The sequence below is a fragment of the Schistocerca americana genome, chromosome 8, assembly GCF_021461395.2.
Source record: "Schistocerca americana isolate TAMUIC-IGC-003095 chromosome 8, iqSchAmer2.1, whole genome shotgun sequence".
In the NCBI taxonomy this organism is placed as follows: Eukaryota; Metazoa; Arthropoda; class Insecta; order Orthoptera; family Acrididae; genus Schistocerca; species Schistocerca americana.
Window position 1 is genome coordinate 201,758,986 of NC_060126.1, and position 20,159 is coordinate 201,779,144.

A 20,159-nucleotide genomic window follows, 5' to 3' on the forward strand; every position below is an offset into this window, starting at 1 on the left:
ATCACAAATTTAAAATTAGTATTCTTCACTCACTTTTTCAACATCTTTAATCCGAACTATAAATGACGAATTGTTGCAAGGTGGCAGAATGAGATTCGTAAAACTGAAAGTCATGAACAAAAATATGACCCGGTACATGATGTCTGATGTTAAATGGTGTGTATCTGATAGATGCAAACAAAACAAAGACAATGATACTTACAATGGAGCCTTGACAGAAACCACTATCCAGTTCAAACTGATTAGACAGTGTTACCAACAGCATACTCAAAAACATACAGCAAGAGGAAGGCCCACGTGAAAATTTAAATAAGTTCACACAGTCCCCGTTTGTGAAGATGTACAAGAAAGTCACACTACGAAATAGTATAAAACCTTTCTACAGATTGAAAACGACACCTAGCAGGTGACGCTTACAAAGAAAAGCCATCTCCAACAGAGAAAGATTATCAAGTGATAGGCCTTTCTTTCAAAACCCACCCTCAGGGACATTAAGAAGTTTCTTGTGTCCTGATGCCATGACTGGCTCTTCTATGCAGAATTGCAGAAAACAACTACTTGAGCAGATACAATAATTATGAGACTTAGAGAGTGGAATTAAAATGATTTCCTTCCAACATCTGGAAACTGTCTAGCCAACCACGCATTATTAAGTAAGTCATTACGGCATCATGATCCCAACATCAGGTGACAGTGTATGCATCAACTGATGTTGAGGACTGAATGAACACTGCAACTTTTTTAAATTATGCAAGAATGTATAAACAAAATGGCACTGTACACTAGGAATAAACCAAAGGAGAGTGTACTGTTAATAGATTGGTCTTATATTTAGGAACATAGAATAACCTACCATTCTGATTTAGGTTTTCTTAAACTATCTCACGCATATGGAAATGTAGTGCTCCCTTGTCTCCATTCTCGATGTTCTGGATATGTGATGGATTTGTTATTACTCGTTGTATCCTTCTTGTTGCTTTAGTTACAAGTGCTGTACAGAGTATGAGGAGTTGTGGGTCATGTTTAATACTATACCTTACGTATAGAAGTATGAAGTTTAATGTGAATACTGTGTGTCACAAATGTGAGGAAGTTATGAATTGTGATGGCTGTTCTCTTGCATACTAGCAATAAATAGATGTGGTGGTGCCATGATGATAATGTGTTTTGAATTTATTAAATATACATAGCATGAGGCTGTAGCTGAAACTGACCAACCTATTTTTGAGAAATCTACGTAAGGGATGAGTAAATAAATTGCAGGAAATTCGGTGTGGGGAGCTGCTTTTTTAGGGGAGGGGAAGGAGGGTTGTTATTCTAAGTTGTGTTTCGGGTGGTGGATAATCACAGTAAGGGGCTTCTTGTTGAATTGATTGAGGAATTTACTATGAATGGCTCAACTGTACTTTTAGGTTCATTTTTGTCTTATACTGATTTGGGAGAAAGAGTGTATGGACACTCAATCATGGTAATTAATTTAAAAACGATAGCAATGGGACATGTACAACCACTACTAGGGGCACTGGAGAGCCATGAAATTTTTTTGAGGAGGGACAAAAGAAGCTCTCCTCCTCTGCAGGCTTATTTGAGTGAGTATGCTTGGTGGAAGAGTTTGCTTGGCGATTATTGTCCATTTCAATGTTTCTTTTAAATAATGGAAAATTCAGGATGGAATGTAACAATACATTGAAATGGATAGTTGGTACTCACCATATAGTGGAGATGCTCGAGTTGCAGAAAGGTACAACAAAAAGACTGTCAGAAAGTTACCCACATGACCACAGTCTTTGGCAGCTGGAGCCAGACACAAGTGTGGTCTTGTGTGTGTGAGTTGCATTTGGGAGTGTGTGTGTGTTTCTATTTTTGACAAATGCCTTGTTAGCCAAATGCTAACTGCCTACAGTCTTTTTGTAGAGCCTTTCTGTGACTCAGCATCTCCACTATATGGTAAGTAGCAACTATCCTTTCCATTATACTGTTATATTCAATGTTTCTTTTGAAGGTCATAAACTGTATACTTCTATACCTATGTCAAAATATCAAAGAAACTAGTAGTTAGTTGTTTACAGGACAGCTACCATGGCAACAATCAATCAGCTCACAAGTTTGGTCACATCATCTGTCCTGTGCACAGCTGTCATGTCACATTACTACTTCAATTGCAGACAACAAATGTGGTCTGCAACAAAACTGTTAAAATTTGTTCTTACATGCTTTGTTTATCCATGTGATAAGTTTCTTCTACAAAATGTGTGATGTTAACTGTTAGGAAAGCCATGCAAAGTGAACTCAATAGAGCATGTTAATGGGGAACTTATGAATGTACTCAGCACAGAACTGCATCGTTCCTACTACTTGAGCCTTAATGCACTTGTGCATAACAATGAACTGACAGCACCCCACACTTCCATGTCTATATGTCAATCACTTTATTATTCTGATTCAGGTATGAAGTCGTCAGGTGAATTTGAGGGCCTGGAGCTGGGGGCTGGTGGGGCCTGGGAATCTGGGATATGTATGACAGTTTCATTTGGGATTTAGTGATGGAGGTGGGGGTTATAGGTTTCTTGTGGCACTGGTGGTGATGGCAGGAAGGGATAGTAGAGCTATAGTGGAAAGTTCTTTCATATTTAAATTATTCCTGTTTATCTGTTACAGTAATTCTGCTTTTTTTACAACTTAAATTTAGGTTAGATGATAGGTATAATGAGGATGATTTGTTCTGGAGCTTTCTTTTCGTTTTGGAAATGGGGCAGAGGTTGGGGGAGATTAGGAAGTATTTTGTAAACGGAATGGTATTTTTCTCTGTATTTCTTTTACATGAATCTAGTTTTCTTGTATGATGAGCTTTCTGTAAGATAGTCTGTTTTTATTCCATTTTTATAAAGTTAAAAAAAAAGTGATGAGTGTGTTACTAAGTGTCTGGCGAGTATCAGGCAGTTCAGTTTACCTGCACAGGTTAAATGAAAATATTGACAGCAGTTTTAGGTTGCAATTTGCTGTCTGTCTTATTTTTGAGTGACATTGGCTGGTACGTAATTGATGAGAATTGAGGAGTTCAGTTTAACTATGTATGTGAACTGAATACACAAACAAATTTTAATTTACAGTTTGCTGGTTGCTTTACTTTAACGTAATGTTGACCGTTATTGCACTGATGGATGTTGTGTGGTTCATTTGAGTTGCACAGGTGAATTATACCAACAACAATTTTACAATTCAATGTGTGGTTGTTTTACTTTTGTGCAACTTCGACTGTTACACATTCAGTGAGTACTGTATAGATAATTTCTGTTATATAAGTTAATTGAAGAAAATGAAACCAATTTTAGGTTGTTGTTCACAGGTTTTATTTGATAAAAGTGGCATTACTTTCACTAATGGTGGTTGTGCATAGATGGCTTGGTTTCATAAGTTTTTTCTCCCCATGCAGTACCTCCAACTCTACACAGGCATCTCATTAGTTACATGTTGGATTTTTGATGTTTTGTGTTTGTGATGTCATAGTTGCCATACAAAATTTAAAATAGCTGTTTACATCCACCACTTATGATGTTATAGTTTTAAGCAGAAGTCTGATATCAATGTGTTTTAATACTTCCAACATCGAGATACTTCATGCTACTGTATCAGATCAGAGTCAATTACAAGTCTAATCCTTGTACAACTGTAAGTATGTGAATGGCTGTAAACATGGACTGCATCAAAACAACAATTCACTGTTGAAAACTATGAAATTACCACAAACCATAGACCTTGCCACATGGGGATGGCTCACATGCCTCCAATGATATGATAGCTCTACTGTAGATATAACTGTAATTTTTGTAGATGCACTTAAGAATGGACCGTACCCAAAATCAGTATTTCAGAATAAAGTAATTTAATATATAACAGGGCGGAACAATGTCTTAAGTCTTCAAATTTATCGAGGCAGTGGTGGTCACCCAGATGAAAAGAAACAATGGAGGTGTATCAGTAAACAGGATAGACTGATTTGTGGTTTCTGAAGACAGGCACGCAGCCTTCTTGGTAGCTGCTGGGGCAAAAGTCTGGGTGAGTGACTGATTTGGCAATGTCCTTGATATATTGGTATTGCAAACAGTTGAAAGCAAGGTGAAACTACAGCTGTCACTTTCAATGAGGCAGGAATGTGGGTAAGCTACTATGAACAGCAAGATATAGGTTGGCAGGTGACAGTTTGGTTGTGAGTTGGCGAAACCAACGAATGAGAAAATAATTAAATCTGCTTGTTGTGAAAGATTGATCTGTAACTTAGCCTGATTAAAAAACTGCCAATAACACCACATTGTACTAGCCACATTGTTTATGGTATTTATCGCATGTTTCGTGTCACTTGCCAAAGCGGACAAGTTATATTGAAACCAGATTTTTGACTGTAAAACACTTGCAGAGTCAGTGTAGACTCTGACCATAATTTTTTGGTTATGAACAGCAGATCCAAACTAAAGAAACTGCAGAAAGAGGGGATGAGACCTGGATAAATTGAAGGAACTACACATTGTTGAGAGTTTCATAACGACCATTAGGCAACAATTGAGCTGCTCGGGGGAACACAATGGTAAGCGCCATCGCCGTGTATTTTGCGGTAGATGGCTAATGACACCACTTGCGGGATGCACAATGCAGTAAACTTACTAAAGTGCGCGTCATTTATGTTGGCGGCCGAGTTTAGGTTCGTTCTGCGCATCTGGCATCACAAAACACAGTCAGCCAATGAACAGAGAACGACGTTGCCACATCTCGACTGCAGTGCAGAGCATGGACGAGTGTCTTCAGTTTTAGAAACGTTCAGTCATAAATAAAGTAACAGAACAAAAGCAATGTCTTGATAGCAGACATTCTTTTATAGAAAGTTTGGAAAAAGCATTCTTTATACCAATTGCTTCATATTCTATTAATTAATTAAACCAAACAAGCAATAAGACTCCTAATTCAGGCGATAGCAAGGAAAGGTGTTTGTATCACTCTCACGAACCGCGTTTTCGCAATAAAGAACAGCGGTAATTGTTTATTTCCTATTGTACTTCGACGAAGCGTGAGTAATTCATAGTCATACCAACAGTGTTTGTCAGTATTTTGCATGACGTCATATACTCCTCGTGGCGTTATGTAGTCAGACGAGGTGCGTTACCGTAATGGTTAAGGTGTTGGGCCGTTATGCGAAAGGTTACAAGTTCAAACCTTTGCGGTGCTTAATATTTTCATTATTTAAAAACAATATCGAAGTGCCTTACTTCACGATTTATGTTCGTTTGAATGCAATTTTTTGAAATTTCTAGTGCTTTGTCTCTTCATTAACCCTTTCGCTGCTGCAGACACGTGCTCCCCGCATTCCGCGCTGTGCGCGATTTTGTCATCACTGCACTGCTCGCCTGTGCAGACACATGGTGTTCCCACTGCTTTGACACACTTATCATTCGATTTCACAAAAACTATTTGGCCCAAAAATTTGATTTTTACACGTCTTCTTGACTGATACCTTTCCCCCATAAATGACTTAATTTTGTTTCGATGTTCAACACAGTTATTATGCAGCATTAAATGTAGTAAACCATTGCACGAAATTTTGAAGAGTTTGCAGAGGTAGAAGTCCATAGCGTATACTTTCCGTATGGTCGATTTTAGTTGCCACAATGTTGAGAATGAAATGTGGACAAGATACCTAAATTTCATATAAAATTCACTGTATAACAATATCTCATTTAATTTAAGTACGACATAGGTGTCGTATGTAATATTGAGAAATATTCCGTCTTTCGCGACTGTAATAAAAGTATTATTTACACTGGACGAATTTGGCTTTATTTTAAAGCACTTCAATCAAGGAAAGGTATGGCACATACACAATGGTACTCATGTTCTCTTTCTTGTTTTTGTTCCACAGTCGCAGTTTTACCAATGGTACTGAAATATATTCCTCTTCTGCAACTGTAATAAGGGACTTATTTAGACCAGACGCGTTTCTCTCTTTTGAAGCATCTTCAGTGGACAGTATTTTGTCTCCTCCATTGCCAAGTCACCTTTCGTAGTTTTGTGCTGCGGTAACACAATATTCAACGTTTGTGTTGGCAGATCAGTGTTTTAGCAAATAAATTATGTTTGTGTGTGCCACACACAAAAATTATATTTGACATAGCTCAGAGCACTTCACTGATAGACGGTATATTCAAGTCCTAATGTTTTTGTAAGTCCACAGTTTTGTTTAATGTATTATGTCTACTTCCTTTTGATTGATTGAAGTGCTTTAAAATAAAGCCAAACGTGCTCAGTGTAAATAAAACTTTTGTTACAGTCGCGAAAGACGGAATATTTCTCAATATTACATATGACACCTATGTGGTACTTAAATGAGCTATCGTTACACAGGAAATTTTATATGGAATTTAGGTATCTTGTCCACATTTCATTCTCAACATTGTGGCAACTAAAATCTGCCATACAGAAAGTATACTCTATGGACTTTAACCTCTGCAAACTCTTCAAAATTTCGTGCAATGGTTTACTATATTTAATGCTGCATAATAACTGCGTTGAACATCGAAACAAAATTAAGTCATTTATGGGGGGAAGGTACCAGTCAAGAAGACATGTAAAAATCTAATTTTTGGGCCAAATAGTTTTTGTGGAATCGATTGATAAGAGTGTCAAAGCAGTCGGAACACGATGTGTCTGCACAGGCGAGCAGTGCAGTGATGACAAAATCGCGCACAGCGCGGAATGCAGGGAGCACGTCTTTGTAGCAGCGAAAGGGTTAATGCGGCCGTGGTGGCTTTACTTCACGAACTGCACACTCCCCCCTACACGTAAGCTTGCGAACTATGCTATACTATGGCGCTGCTTCTATTGGCGCGTGCGTCGTGTGCAACTGGCAACGCAGCAATCTCCCGCGTCTGGGCGGGCATGCGCGAGCCGCCAAGATAAAAGAATTGAACTATAGTAGTTCCAAATTCATTCAACAGATGTCAGGGAGGAGCTTAATGGTAAGCGCCACTGTCCGTCTGTTGCGGAAACATAATGGTAAGTGACAGAGAGAATGGCGGCAAGTAAAAACATCTCTGAGATTATGGCAACAGTGAACATGGCAGAAGATGAGGAATATACTTCCAATGATACTAATATCTTCGAGAGGGATCCAGAATACATTCCTAATGATTCAGATGACTCAGAGGTATGTTATTTTGTAAATATACTGTCTTTAGTACGTTTCACGAACATAATGGTAAGTGCATGTACATACCATTATGTTCCTGAAGTACAATTGAAAATTACGTTCAACAACAAGTACAAGATGTGTACAGTCCAGATAAGTGGTGCGAGATCATCAAGAAGTTGGCTTGTATATAATATGAAAAGAGAGGATTTCTATCAAATATGACACTCTAAAGAAGCGTTTGTCTTCAGAAAGAAGACAGTTGATGATTGAAATGTCAACCTAAGGAAAATATGTAGGTGGAAGATGACCTCCGAATATCCATCATTTTTATTCATCAGCGAGACATTTTGTCATGACATCTGGCATGAAATAAACTACAGGAAGCGTGGAAGGCAAGGACCAGTTCCTACGCTTCGACTTAAATACAATGAGCCAAGGCTTATTGAAAAGAAGGAAGTTGCTGACGTCCTGTCGCTCCTAAATTACATACATCCTGTCCACAATGGATTTTTCCTGTCACTAAAGCCAACAGTTTTAGATGAAAAAAACATTAGTGATGAGAGTGATGAATGATTTTGCAGTTTCAGTAAAGTGTTGAAGACTTACTGTAAAATTTAATATGTAATGTTCTATCACTATGTGTTGTTAATGGTGTATGGTAATGTAATAATTTTTGTATATTTCATTTGTTTTAGTCAGTTCTGAGTTTCATTTATGTCTATATAGTAGAAGATACATGTCTGAATCACTACAGAATAAAAGGACTTATTCAGATTTGCAGATCAATTCAAACTTTCGATGCGCTGTATCTCGAAACTGTGATTTTGGCATTTACCATTTTGTTCCCCCGAGCAGCTCAATTGATGGAAACAAGTCAAAAGAAATACAACAGTAGATGAATGGGTAGTTTTGAGAGATGAAATAGTGAAAGCAGCATATGATCAAACAGGCACAAAAGTAAGGCCCGGTAGAAATCCTTGTATAACACATCAGAAGTTGCAACAAAATCTTCATAAAACACATGTAGCATCTGCAATGAATTAAACTGCAAGCACAATTATGTTATTTCCTCACAACAGAACAAGAATTGATGCGGTTCCTCTCTCTGTTCCGAAGGTGGGCACGGACAGCATACAAATGCTATTATCACACAACAAATGCATCCTTTAGTTCAGGCATTTTTTCAGAATACCTAAAAGATGCATGAATTAAGTGATTACTAAAGGAAGATGATGCAAAGAGTATAGAAGACTACAGGACAGTATCATTACTGTCTCCTCCTCAAAAGCACTTGTGAAAGGTAGACTAATGAGTTACATGAATGAGTACAACCTTTTTACCCAAGCACAGTTTGGTTTTTGAAGTGGGAAAATGAAAATATTGGCCATAACAGAGTTCACAAAAGTGGTACTTTAAGCCCTTGACAAGGATGTGTGTGTTACATGCATATTCTCAGACTTTCCCAGCTTTTTGACACTGTTGTCCACAAAATAATATCAAATAAACCAGAATCATTAGGTGTTAAGAGAAACAGCAAATGAGTGTTTCCAGTCTTATCTGAAAATAGGACACAAAAGGTAAAGATCCAATACACAAATCTGGCGATGACAAATTTTTAGTAAAAATTATTGTCAGACAGGAAATATACAAAATGTACATATGTCTCAAGATAGTGCATTGGGTCAAATTCTGTTCTTAATATTATCAATGACTTTCCAGACAGTACAAGACATGGAATTAAGAAATTCTCTGTGTTCATGACAGCAACATTTCAGTCACTGGTAAAATACTAGCACTCCTCATAGAAAAGACAAAGGAAACCTTCAATGATGTTTATGTTTGGGCGGTAGGATATACATTAACACTGAGCATAAATAAAACAAACAGCATGCATTGCAGCTCAGTGACAATAAACAACTATGTTGCATTGGGTGAACACTGTCAACATGGAGTGATCACATGAAGATAGTGGTGAAAGGAATGTAAGCAGTTCTATAAGCAGTTTGTAACAGCCAATGACTCGTGTTCATATACTATTCCTACATACATCAATTTTGGCTAGAGTGAAATACTAGAACTCCCCCCTCCCCCCCCCCCCCCCCTTAAATCTTTGCTAAATGGTAGTAGTGCATCCTGAGGTCTAGGTTAGGACAAAAGATCAAAATCTGGCTGAGAGATGATGAAGCCATTGATTGCGAATGCCAAAAAAAGGTGGTATTTACAGACTGACGTGTAACTTAGCCTAATGTTTATGTCTGTGCCATTTTAAATGCGTTTTTCTGTATTTACTGCATTTTTTGTCACAAAAAATGAAACTGCAAGGTAAATTCAGAAAATTTATGTCAGCTAATGGAAAAATAGCCAGTAGGTATTTTGATGCACATTATGTACATATATGGAAAGTCCAGGATGGAATAACAACAATATATAAAGGATACATTGTTACTCACTACAGAGAGTATGCGTTGAGTCAAAGACAGGCACAATATGAGAGAGAGAGAGAGAGAGAGAGAGAGAGAGAGAGAGAGAGAGAGAGAGAGAGAGATGGCCCCTCTCTCTAGGATCCCAATGGCCAGGGTCAGTGGCCACGTGTATGAGCTGTGGTTGTGCATGTATGGGCTTTATCAGAAAGCTGTAATATTTTAGCACTCTTTCATAGTGACTATCTTTGGTTCAATATCTCCTTTACATGGTGAGCAGCAATCCATTGTTTTCATAAATGTCGTACATTAACTACAAAAATTTAAAGGGGGGCAACGTTCACTAAATAAATTTTACCCTCAGCTCTTAGCTATGGGATTCATTTCTGAGGATGAAAGGCGAAAAATATTGACACAGTTTTCAAATTGCAGGAAAGAGTCACAAGAATAATACCTAAATGTAGTAACCACACTCACTGTAATAATAGTTTTTTTAAACTGATTGTCATCAAGTGAGAACATGTGTCAGTCAGTTGTGCATATCACAGAAAACATATTACACTAATAAGTCTATACATGTTATAGAATAAGGACCAGTTTGGACTTGCATTTAGCAAGGGAAAACAAATAAACTAAAAACAGCATTTTCTACCAGGGAATAAAATAGTGTAATAAATTGCCTAAGGAGATGCAACAGATTGTACATTTACAACTACACTCTGCAAACCACCGCGAACTGCATGACAGAGGGTACGTCTCACTGTACCCGATATTAGAGTTTCTTGCCGTTCCATTCACATTAGGAGGGCATGAAGAATGAATGTTTGAATGCCTCTGTGTGTGGTGTTATTATTCTAACCTTATCTTCATTATTCCTATGTGAATGGTACATAGGGAGTTGTAGAATATTCCTCGAGTCATCATATAAACCTGGTTCTTGGAATTTTCTCAGTAGACTTTTTCAGTTTATGTCTATCTTCAAGAGTCTGGCGGTTCAGCTTCTTCAGTATTTCTGTGACACTCTCCCAAGGAGCAAACAAACCTGTGACCATTCATGTTGCCCTTTTCTGTATACGTTCAATATCCTATCTGGTATGGGTCCCACACACTTGTGCAATATTCTAGAACTGGTAGCACAAGCGATTTGAAACCAATCTCTTTTGTAGACTGAGTGCACTTCCCCAGTATTTTATCAATAAACTGAAAGTCTACCACCTGCTTTACCCATGACTGATTGATTGACTGATAAGCTTAGGGGATATGGGACTAAACGGTGAGATCATCAGTCCTGCGATTCCAAAGTTACTCACGGAAGAGCGGATCCACTAAAAGTGGACAGATCCAGTCAGAGGATCAACTATAAAACGAAGAAGTTAAAACACACACAGTAGAAGGCATAAAACGATAGACCAAATCTAAAAACTGGAAAATTGGAGGAGTAAAAGAGCTGTCTTTCCACTGGGGAGTGATCATGGGTCCTAGACTGGGAAAATACGAAGAGAGGCTCCAACCACAACCACCATGTCCCTGCCCCTGCTCCAGGAGTAAAGCAAAACCTTATATCTGAAAATAAAAACCACTTTCACGGAGGAAACTGAGGACCAGTTCAACCATCCATGAATAGCCTGCTGATGTTAAAATTAAGGAATCTGAAAGACTATACTTAGCGTGTGTGTGTGTGTGTGTGTGTGTGTGTGTGTGTGTGTGTGTTGGGGCTTACGGGCACTCAACGTTGAGGTCATCAGTCATGGAAGCATACACGCAAAGAAAGCAAGAAAAGATGCAAAATGCTGTATAAGAAAATAAGATGTAAGGGAAATGAGAAAGGAGTGTCAAGGATGCCAAAGGAAATTGTCACGGGCTGGCCACTTATGTAAAATATGGGCGAGCCAGTAATCCTGGCAACAAATTAAGACTCTCTCTCTAAAATCTTGGTAAAAACATTGGACAAGTCACAGAACTTTAAAACTTAAACAGAGCTTATTGTCAGTCATTTCCAACCACTCATCCTCCCACCGATGCATGACTCATGAGCTCAATAGCAAGGTGAGTGTATGCAGGGGGATGGCACACTTAAACACTTGCAGATCGAGACATGCCTTCTTGGCTGCGAGATCTGCTCTTTCATTCCCAGCAATGCCAATGTGCCCTGGAACCCAGCAGAGAACCCAAGTCGTTGTAGCCGGAGGAGGGCATCCTGGATGTTCTGGACTATTTTATCTGCTGGATACAAATGTTGCAATGAGAGAAGGGCACTTAGTGAACAGACAAGAAATTTAGGACAAGAAGAGCATCTCATCTGCTCAAGTGCCCACAAGATCGCAGACAATTCTGCATCAAAAACAGTAAATGCTTGAGGCAGTCAGACATTGAGGCCACAATCTGGAAAAACAACAGAGCAACCAACAGAATCTTCCTGTTTCGACCCATCCGTAAAAACAGCTACATAGTCTTGGTGCTGAGATAAAATGGCAGAAAATGTTGCATTAAAAACGGTGGCAAGAGTGCAATCTCTCTTGTGCCACACCAAATCTAAAATCACTCTGGGCCTCTCCAGTAACCAGGGTGGCAGGCGGTTGAAACCCTGGATTTGAGGCTGTACGGGCTCCACCCCAAGGGACTCCAGCACACGTTGCAGATGAATCCCTAATGGCATCGTGGCTTGGGGACAGTTGGAAAAAAGGCACTCCAGAGGTGGACGAGCAACAATATGGTGAGCGGATGAGGTTGGAGCTGCAAGAAACTTACAAGTCTGGCGCACCAACAGGAGCTGCCGCCAGATGGTAAGTGGCGGTTCTCCCACCTCAGCACGATAAGCGCCCGTGACCAGTTGAATCCCAGCATGGTGGACAGCGTCAAGGATCCGCAAATAAGAGGGTCTCGCTGACTCATACACCGTGCACCCGTAGCCCATCTGCAAACGCACAAAAGCCCGATAAAACTGGAGAAGACATGCCCTGTCCGCTCCCCAAGACCTGTGGCTAAGGCACTTGATGATGTTCAGCACCTTCAGGATTCTGGCTTTCAAGTCTCGCAGGTGTGGCAACCATGACAATCTGGAGTCAAAAATGAGGCCCAGAAACCGCATTGTGTCTGTAAAATGTAGGATAGTGTCCCTTATATGCAAGGCAGGCAAAATAGAAGGACGACGAGAACGATTAAAATGAACGTGCGCACACACACACACACACACACACACACACACACACACACACACACACACACACACACACACTTATTGGCAGAAAACAAACTGAAAACCCGTCTTTGCAGCCCACTCCTCTAAACACTGCACTGTAAGTTGCAACTGACGGCTCACTGTTGCAACACTGGAGGAGGAACAGAAAACAGCAAAGTTGTCCACAAATAAGGAGCACTGTACTGGACTCCTCACCGTAGATGTTATACTCTTGATGGCTATGGCAAAGAGTGTAACACTTAAAACTCTGCCCTGGGGGACCCATACTCCTGCTCAAATCGATCAGACAGTGTGTGAATAACTCGGGTCCGAAAAAACCGCTGAGACAGGAAAGACTGAATGAAAATGGGGAGGTGGCCACGAAAGCCCCAGTGTGCGAGAATACTGTGTATCCAAGTAGTATCGTATGCCTTACTGATATCAAAGAATATGCCGATACAGTGGCGCCGACAGAGTAAAGCCTGCTGAATAGCCGCTTCTAGGAGGGTCAGGTTGTCGACCGTGGACCGAAACTTTCGGAATCCACAGTGAGAGCGGCTAAGGAGTTGCCTGGTCTCTAAAAGCCAGACCAGACAACTGTTAACCATCCGTTCCAGGGTCTTTCCTACACAGCTCGTCAAGGCGATAGATACTCCGATAACTACTGGGACTTGGGTGGTCCTTTCCTGGTTTGAGGAGAGGGATTAGAATTGCCTCCCTCCACAAGTTGGGGAAGACACCTGTCTGTCATATTAGATTAAAACATTTGAGGAGGATTTCCTTTGACGCCGCTGGCAGATGTCTAAGCATGCAGTACTGGATGTGTTCGTGACTGGGTGCAGTGTCAGAAGTCTCAGTCAGTGCCAATTCGAGATCCCACATGGAGAAAGGGGATTTGTAGGCCTCAGAACTGTTCAACCTAAAGTCAAACTTTTCCCTCTAGACAGTCACATGGTTGTGATGAAATGCTGGATCCTGGCTTGCATTGGCAGTAGTTTGTGCAAAATGCTCGGCCAGCGTCTGAGCAATGTTTCTAGGTGTTGTTTGGAGGCACCCCTGGTTCAACACTGCAGCTATCGGTAAACGGCTGTGTTTACTGGAAATCCTCCGGATGGCTTCCTATACTTTTGAGGAACAAGTGGATCGATTGATAGAGTTTAGCAATTCATGCCATGACCGCTTTTTGCTCTCTTTCATGACACGGCAGACCTTGGCTCTCGCGATTCGAAAGGTTGAGAGATTGTCCGCTGTCGGGTGGTGTTTAAACCGTGGAAGAGCCGCACTCCTGTCCCAGATGGCTAAATGGCACTCTTCTGTCTACCAAGGGACAGGTCGCCTCTGAAGAGAGCCGAAAGATGTTGGTATGGATAGATCAGCGGTGTGGTGGATCACATGCGTGATGTAATCCACCCATTCCTGGATGCTGTCACGGTGTTCAAACACAGCCAACTGGCCGAACAGTGTCCAGTTAGCCATGCCAATCATCCATGTTGGTGGCTTCTGTTCCAGCAACACACCACTGAGTAGCTGAAGGCGGATTGGGAAGTGGTCACTGGAATGAAGGTCATCAGGGAACAGAGTCAGCGAGGGCTGGAGAGCAGATAGATAGTTCGATGGCTGAGAATGACCCAGTAGTACCACAGAAATGAGTCGGAGTACCAGAGTTTAGGTGGCACAGCTCTCGAGATGTCAGGAGGCTCTCCAAAACTCGACCCCGATGGCAAGTAGACATTGAGCCCCACAAGACATGGTGGGCACTGAAGTCTCTCAGGAGGAGAAATGGTTGGGGGACTTGCGCGATAAGATCTGAGAGAGCTTCAGAGTCTACTGCATCCAGTGGAGGTGAATAAAGAGAACAAACTGTAAGCTGCTGACGTGCAGAAATTTCAACTGCAACTGCTTGCACGTCGATATCCAGGGGAAGAGCAGCGGAGTGGTGCACATTATTGACAAACACAGCAACCCCTCCTTTGGCTCTTTCCCCAGTCAGGTCATCCTTGCGATATAGGGTATAGCCCTATAGTGCAGGGGCATCATATGCTTCGAAATGTGTTTCCTGCAAACACAAGCACAGAGGGCGTTGCTGTGCTAGCAGTTTCAGTTCCTCCATGTGCGTACTGAATCCATTCATGTTCCACTGTATAATGGGAGCCATCTATCAGGGAGGAAGTACTTTCATCCTAACTTCCTGACGGGAATGGGAGCCCACAATGGGTGGAAGCTCAGGTTTGGAGCGAGATGGTTGCTCCAATCCAACATCAAGCTCCAAAGCCTCTATAGAAAAATCGATTGAGATGCCAGAGAGGTCGATGTTGACATCGTCCGGCTGTTTTCTGCCCGGTTCCACCGGTGTTGGACGTTTTGCCTTGGATTTTTTTCCCTTGGTAGACCTTGCAGCCACAACTGTGGTTGACGGTGTGGCAGCATTTGACAGTGTACCAGATGGAACCTTTGGAAAGACAGGGAGCTCCATAATGTCAGCAACCACAGCTTTTTCTGAAGTTCCTGGGGGACGGACAGGCTTAGTCACAACTGCAGCAGCACAAGTGCAGGGACACATGCAGGTGCTAGTGCTGACAGCAGCAACCTCCGTTTGTGTAATGGCATCAGTTTTCAGGACTGGCTGTTTCAGAACGGAAGAAAAGGAGGCAGCGAACGTGGGTGGCTGCATGAACTTTTATAGCTTCTTTGCTTCATCATACAGGATGCACTTTGTGGTTTTAATCTCCTGGATCTTCTGTTCCTCAAGGAAAACTCTGCAGTCCCTGCTCCACACAGGGTGATCCCCAAAGCAGTTGACACACTTGGGAGGAGAGGAGCAACCAACTCCCTCATGGGCGCCTTTACCGCAAGCGGCTTCCCCTCGACAGCCAAAGTAGTGTGCCCAAAGTGCTGGCATTTAAAATGCCGCATCGGATTGGGGTAGTAAGGCCATATACTGAGATGTAGAAAACCTGCCTTCACATGCTCCAGTAGTTTGGTGCTGTTGAAAGTAATGATAAATGAGTCTGACTTCACGAGTGCGCCATCCACTTGTTTCATAAAGTGTTGCACATCGACAATGCCTCCCTGGGACCATTCAGCTTTCAGTTCTTATTGGGGAATGTCAACAAGACCCCTGCAAGTCACAACACCTTTGCTGTAGTTCAAGGTGTTGTGAAATTCAGTTTCTATCGCAAACTCCCCAAGGCATTGTGCTTTCTGAAGGTTCTTGATTTGTTGGAAGCTAGATGTTTCAACCAACAAGGTCCCATTTCGCAAACGCTTAACAGATTTCAAGGTGCCAGCAATGCCTTCTAATGCTTTCTGTATATAAAATGGCGAAACTTTGTCAAAACTCCCCTCTTTTCTTTTAACTATAAGAAACACATTCTGCGAAGCAGCATGCATTCTGTTACTACTGACTGAATCAGGAGGACTGGCCACACGAGCCCTCTTGTTGGAATGGGTGTTGGTACCTACCAGCGGTCCACCCTTTCTGCTGGGAGGAGGCAAAGAACATTTTGAAGGATCCATCTCGGTCCCACGAGCAGCTAGGGAACTAGAAGTCCACTAGACAGAGCCCCAAGTGCCTAGGTAAGCCTTATACAACTGAGGTTCGCCAGAGGTTGCCCGCTAATGACTGTTCCACCTCAATAGCCATACATCTCATCAGCGTGCAGCACACCTTGAGATCAACATTTTTTTATAGAGGTTTATTCCATCCTCACGATCCAGGCGGTCACGCCAAGATCCCCATTCCCTGAGACACACAACGTTCCACAGCCGTGCCACATGGTGGAAATACACGGGGTGCATTCCAGTGAGTGGAGATGGAGAGCCGACAAGGGGGTAGTGAAACACATTCCAACCGGCAATTCGACCCGTGGGTGATTATCAGGAAGGAGACATCCCTCGTTTGTGAAGAGGACAGGGTACACAGGTTAGTCAGGGAATCAGCATATAGTAATTCCATAAGAAACCAGGAGTTGACTCCACTGTATTTGTAGAGGGGAATCCCAGTTTCTGCGAGGAGACTGTTAAAGGGACTCGTGAGAAAGGCACCAATAGCCCGACATACCACATAATGGTGAACAGGGTCAAGTATTTTCACAGTGGAAGGAGCCACTGAGCCATAAACCTGACTACCATAATCTAGTCTGGACAAGACCAGAGCACAGTAAAGATGGAGAAGAATAGCACGGTCTGCACCCCAAGACGTGTGGTCCAGAAGGTGGAGAGCATTAAACTTCTGCATGTATGTAGTCTTCAGGTGGCGAATATGGGGCAGCCACCTCAACTTTTTTTTATCAAAGATAGGGACCAAGAAATGGGACTGTGCAACAACATCTAGGAGCTGGTCGGATAAATAAAGTTCTGCATCAGGGTGACTGTAGGTAATGACAAAAATGCATAACCTGTGTTTTAGAGGGAGAAAACTGGAAACCATGGGAGATGGCCCACGAAAATGCCCATCGAATGGCACCTTCGATCCGGAGCTCAGCAGTTGCTACCAAGTGGGAGCTGAACCAGATGCGAAAATCGTCAACATACAATGCCGGGGTAACCAGAGACCCAACAGATGTTACAAGCACATTGATGAGTATGAGGAAGAGTGACACTTAACACAGAAATGTGTGGGATACCATTCTCCTGAATCTGAGGGGTGCTGAGTGAAGTGCCAACTCGAACCCGGAAGAGCCGACGATGGGATAAGAATACGCTGATAAAAATCTAAAGAGGATCGTGAAAGCCCCAGCCATGGAGTGTAACAAAAATGTGATGGTGCCAAGCCGTGTCATATGCTTTATGTTGGTCAAGAAAGAACACATGAAGGTGCCGGCAGTTAAGAAAAGCCTGTCGGATTGGTGTTTCCAAACTGAATAAAAGGTCATTTGGAGATCATCCTTCCCAGAAGCCACACTGATACGAGATTCGAGTATCGAACATAATTGGAAGCTAACCATCCTCTCAAGCAGTTTACAAAGGAAATTTGTCACGCTAATTGGGAGTTAGCTGTCGAGAGACGTCGGGTTCTTCCCGGGCTTAGGGATGGGGATAACTACACTGTCTCGCCATTGTGAGGGGAAGGTAGTAGTGGGGCAAATTCATTTGAAGACCCTGAGTAGATGTTGCCTCTGCATAATGACCAAGTATTGGATCATCTTGTTGTGGATGGAATCCAGGCCTGGGGCTATGTAAGAAGTAAGAGCCCGCAAAAATTCCCTTTGAGAGGAGGGAAGTGGGTAGGTGGAGGAGAGAGGGGGATTGGGCTGGGGTAAGGACGAGGTAGGAGGGGAAGTGCACAGCTGATGTATATAAAGGCCAACTGGCCCTGCAGAATGCCTGTCTGCCTGGTGGCAGCACAGGAATGATGGAATCACTGGAAAGTGGTAACTGTCACAAAGATCATCATGGCGTGACCTATGTAGGGAAGCCATGAGAGCAAGGGAGGAGATCATGAGATCAATAGCAGTAAAGGTGTCATGAATGGCACTTAAGTGTTTAGAGAAAGATACATGCCCAAAATGCAAGCATTGAAAGCACCTGATGATGATGTTGATGATGATTAGTGTTTCAGGGCGCACAACACTGAGGTTATCAGCACCAGTTGAAAGCATCTCATGAGTGGTGGGATCTATAGTTTCATATCTCATCTGTAGCACACAACCTTGACCTTCTCTGGAAGGGTATCTCCCTGAAAGCCGGAATGAAAGCACAGGTATTGGTGCAGTTGTCTTTATCACCCTTCTGCACATGTCAAACAAAATGAACGCCGCATCACTCCAGATTAGCCCAGAGTTCCTCATAAGTTTGCAGGATGAGGTCCTTGTGAAAAATCACTCCCTTGATCATATTCAGAGACTGGTGAGGGGTAATACACACTGGGACATTGTCAAGACGATCAAAAGCGCAAAGAGCAGTTGATTGGGTAGCAGAAGCAGCTTTGATCAACAGGGAGCCTGACCACATCTTACTGAGGGATTCCACTTCATCAAACTTGTCCTTGATGTTGTCCACAAAAAACAATGGCTTTTTGGCAGTGAACGTATCCCGTCCGTCCTCATACAGATGAGCTAGCGGGGAAAGTGTTTCATCCCAAGACAGCGAGCCTGGCCCTCCTCCCAGGACGCAGCCAGGGAAGGGAAGGCTGTCAGATCACAGGAAGCAGCATTCAATGATCCTTTACCATTTGAAGAGATAGCCAGATTTTTGCAGCTTGATAAGCTTCATGTGCCAAGCATCCATCCTGATACCACCCACTCTGATCAGGAGCTCTCCCCATGGGTGCCACATAGCCATAGCAGGTGCCACTTGGTATGGCAGTTGTTGCCGGGAGTTCCAGTGCTCTGGGAAGACAGGCAACCACTCCTTGGCATACATGGAGAGGGAACAGCTCAGGTGTCAGTGGTGTGATCCTGTGTTGTCTGGGGGCTCAGCTAGGTTGGGACATAACAGCCCATCACAAAAACTGGCTACACATGCTGGTGACCTGGCGGAGTGGAGTGGGGCTAAAGCGGGGAAGGAAGGAGGGAGAGGAGTCCACACTGTAGACGCTAGGGAGAGAGTTCTTTCCCAAATGACTTACACTAAAAACAGAAAATTTAGAAGTGGAGGTCAAATTTCAAGCGGGTTATGTAAATGCCAGAAAGGATGAAGTAGAACAGGCAGGAAGAACGAAACTGAAAGCAATACAGGGAACTACGTGGATAGCCAGGTCAACATGAATCAGAACACCGAGACAGCAGAAGGAGGGGGCAGTGGGGAAGGAGTGGGCAGTGGGGAAGGAATGGGCAGTGGGGAAGGAGTGAGGACGGGGAGGTAGGGGCACAGTGAAGGAAATGTACCCAGGGAAGGAAGAATGGGCTGCAATGGCTTGGGGCCCATGTGCGCCACGCACGAACTCATGAAAGAACGATGAGCACCCCCTGGAGGGAGGTTACTCATGACTGAGCCCATGAGAGCATTCCACTTCATATCCCTGCAAAGTGTTACATCCAGGTATTTGTATGGGCTGCCCAATTCCAACATTATGGTGTGGTGGTGGTGGTATGTTGGGGCTTATGGGCGCTCAACATTGAGGTCACCAGCGCCCTGACACACATTAAAAGGAACGAATGTGGACAGACCTAAGAAAACTAAAGCACACACTCAAAGAAAGGAGGAAAAGAAGGAAAATGCTACACAAGAAAGTAAAACCTAAGGAAAGGGGAAACATAGCAACAAGAATGTCACAGGAAATTGTTATTGGCTGGCTACTTACATAAAATATGGGCTAGCTTGTCACACAGTGAGCAAATTGAAATCCTCTCCCTAAAATCTTTGTAAAAACATTTGACAGGGCACAGAACTTTAACATTATGTTTTTTCGTTTCGTGAAGTGCACAATTTTACATTTTTGAAC

At 42.5% G+C, this 20,159-nt stretch overlaps 1 protein-coding gene across 2 annotated transcripts in view; it reads right to left on the reverse strand.

Annotated features, from left to right (window-relative positions):
- The window catches only part of LOC124545264, a 73,260-nt gene that overhangs the window by 44,500 nt on the left and 8,601 nt on the right, over positions 1 to 20,159 (reverse strand). The window contains exon 2 of one of the 2 annotated variants that reach the window (XM_047124144.1): positions 12,346 to 12,511. The exons of the other annotated variant lie outside the window; for it this stretch is intronic. Coding sequence (XP_046980100.1) covers positions 12,346 to 12,511 — 166 coding nt within the window. The remainder of the gene's footprint in view (positions 1 to 12,345; positions 12,512 to 20,159) is intronic. 2 annotated transcript variants of the gene reach the window in all.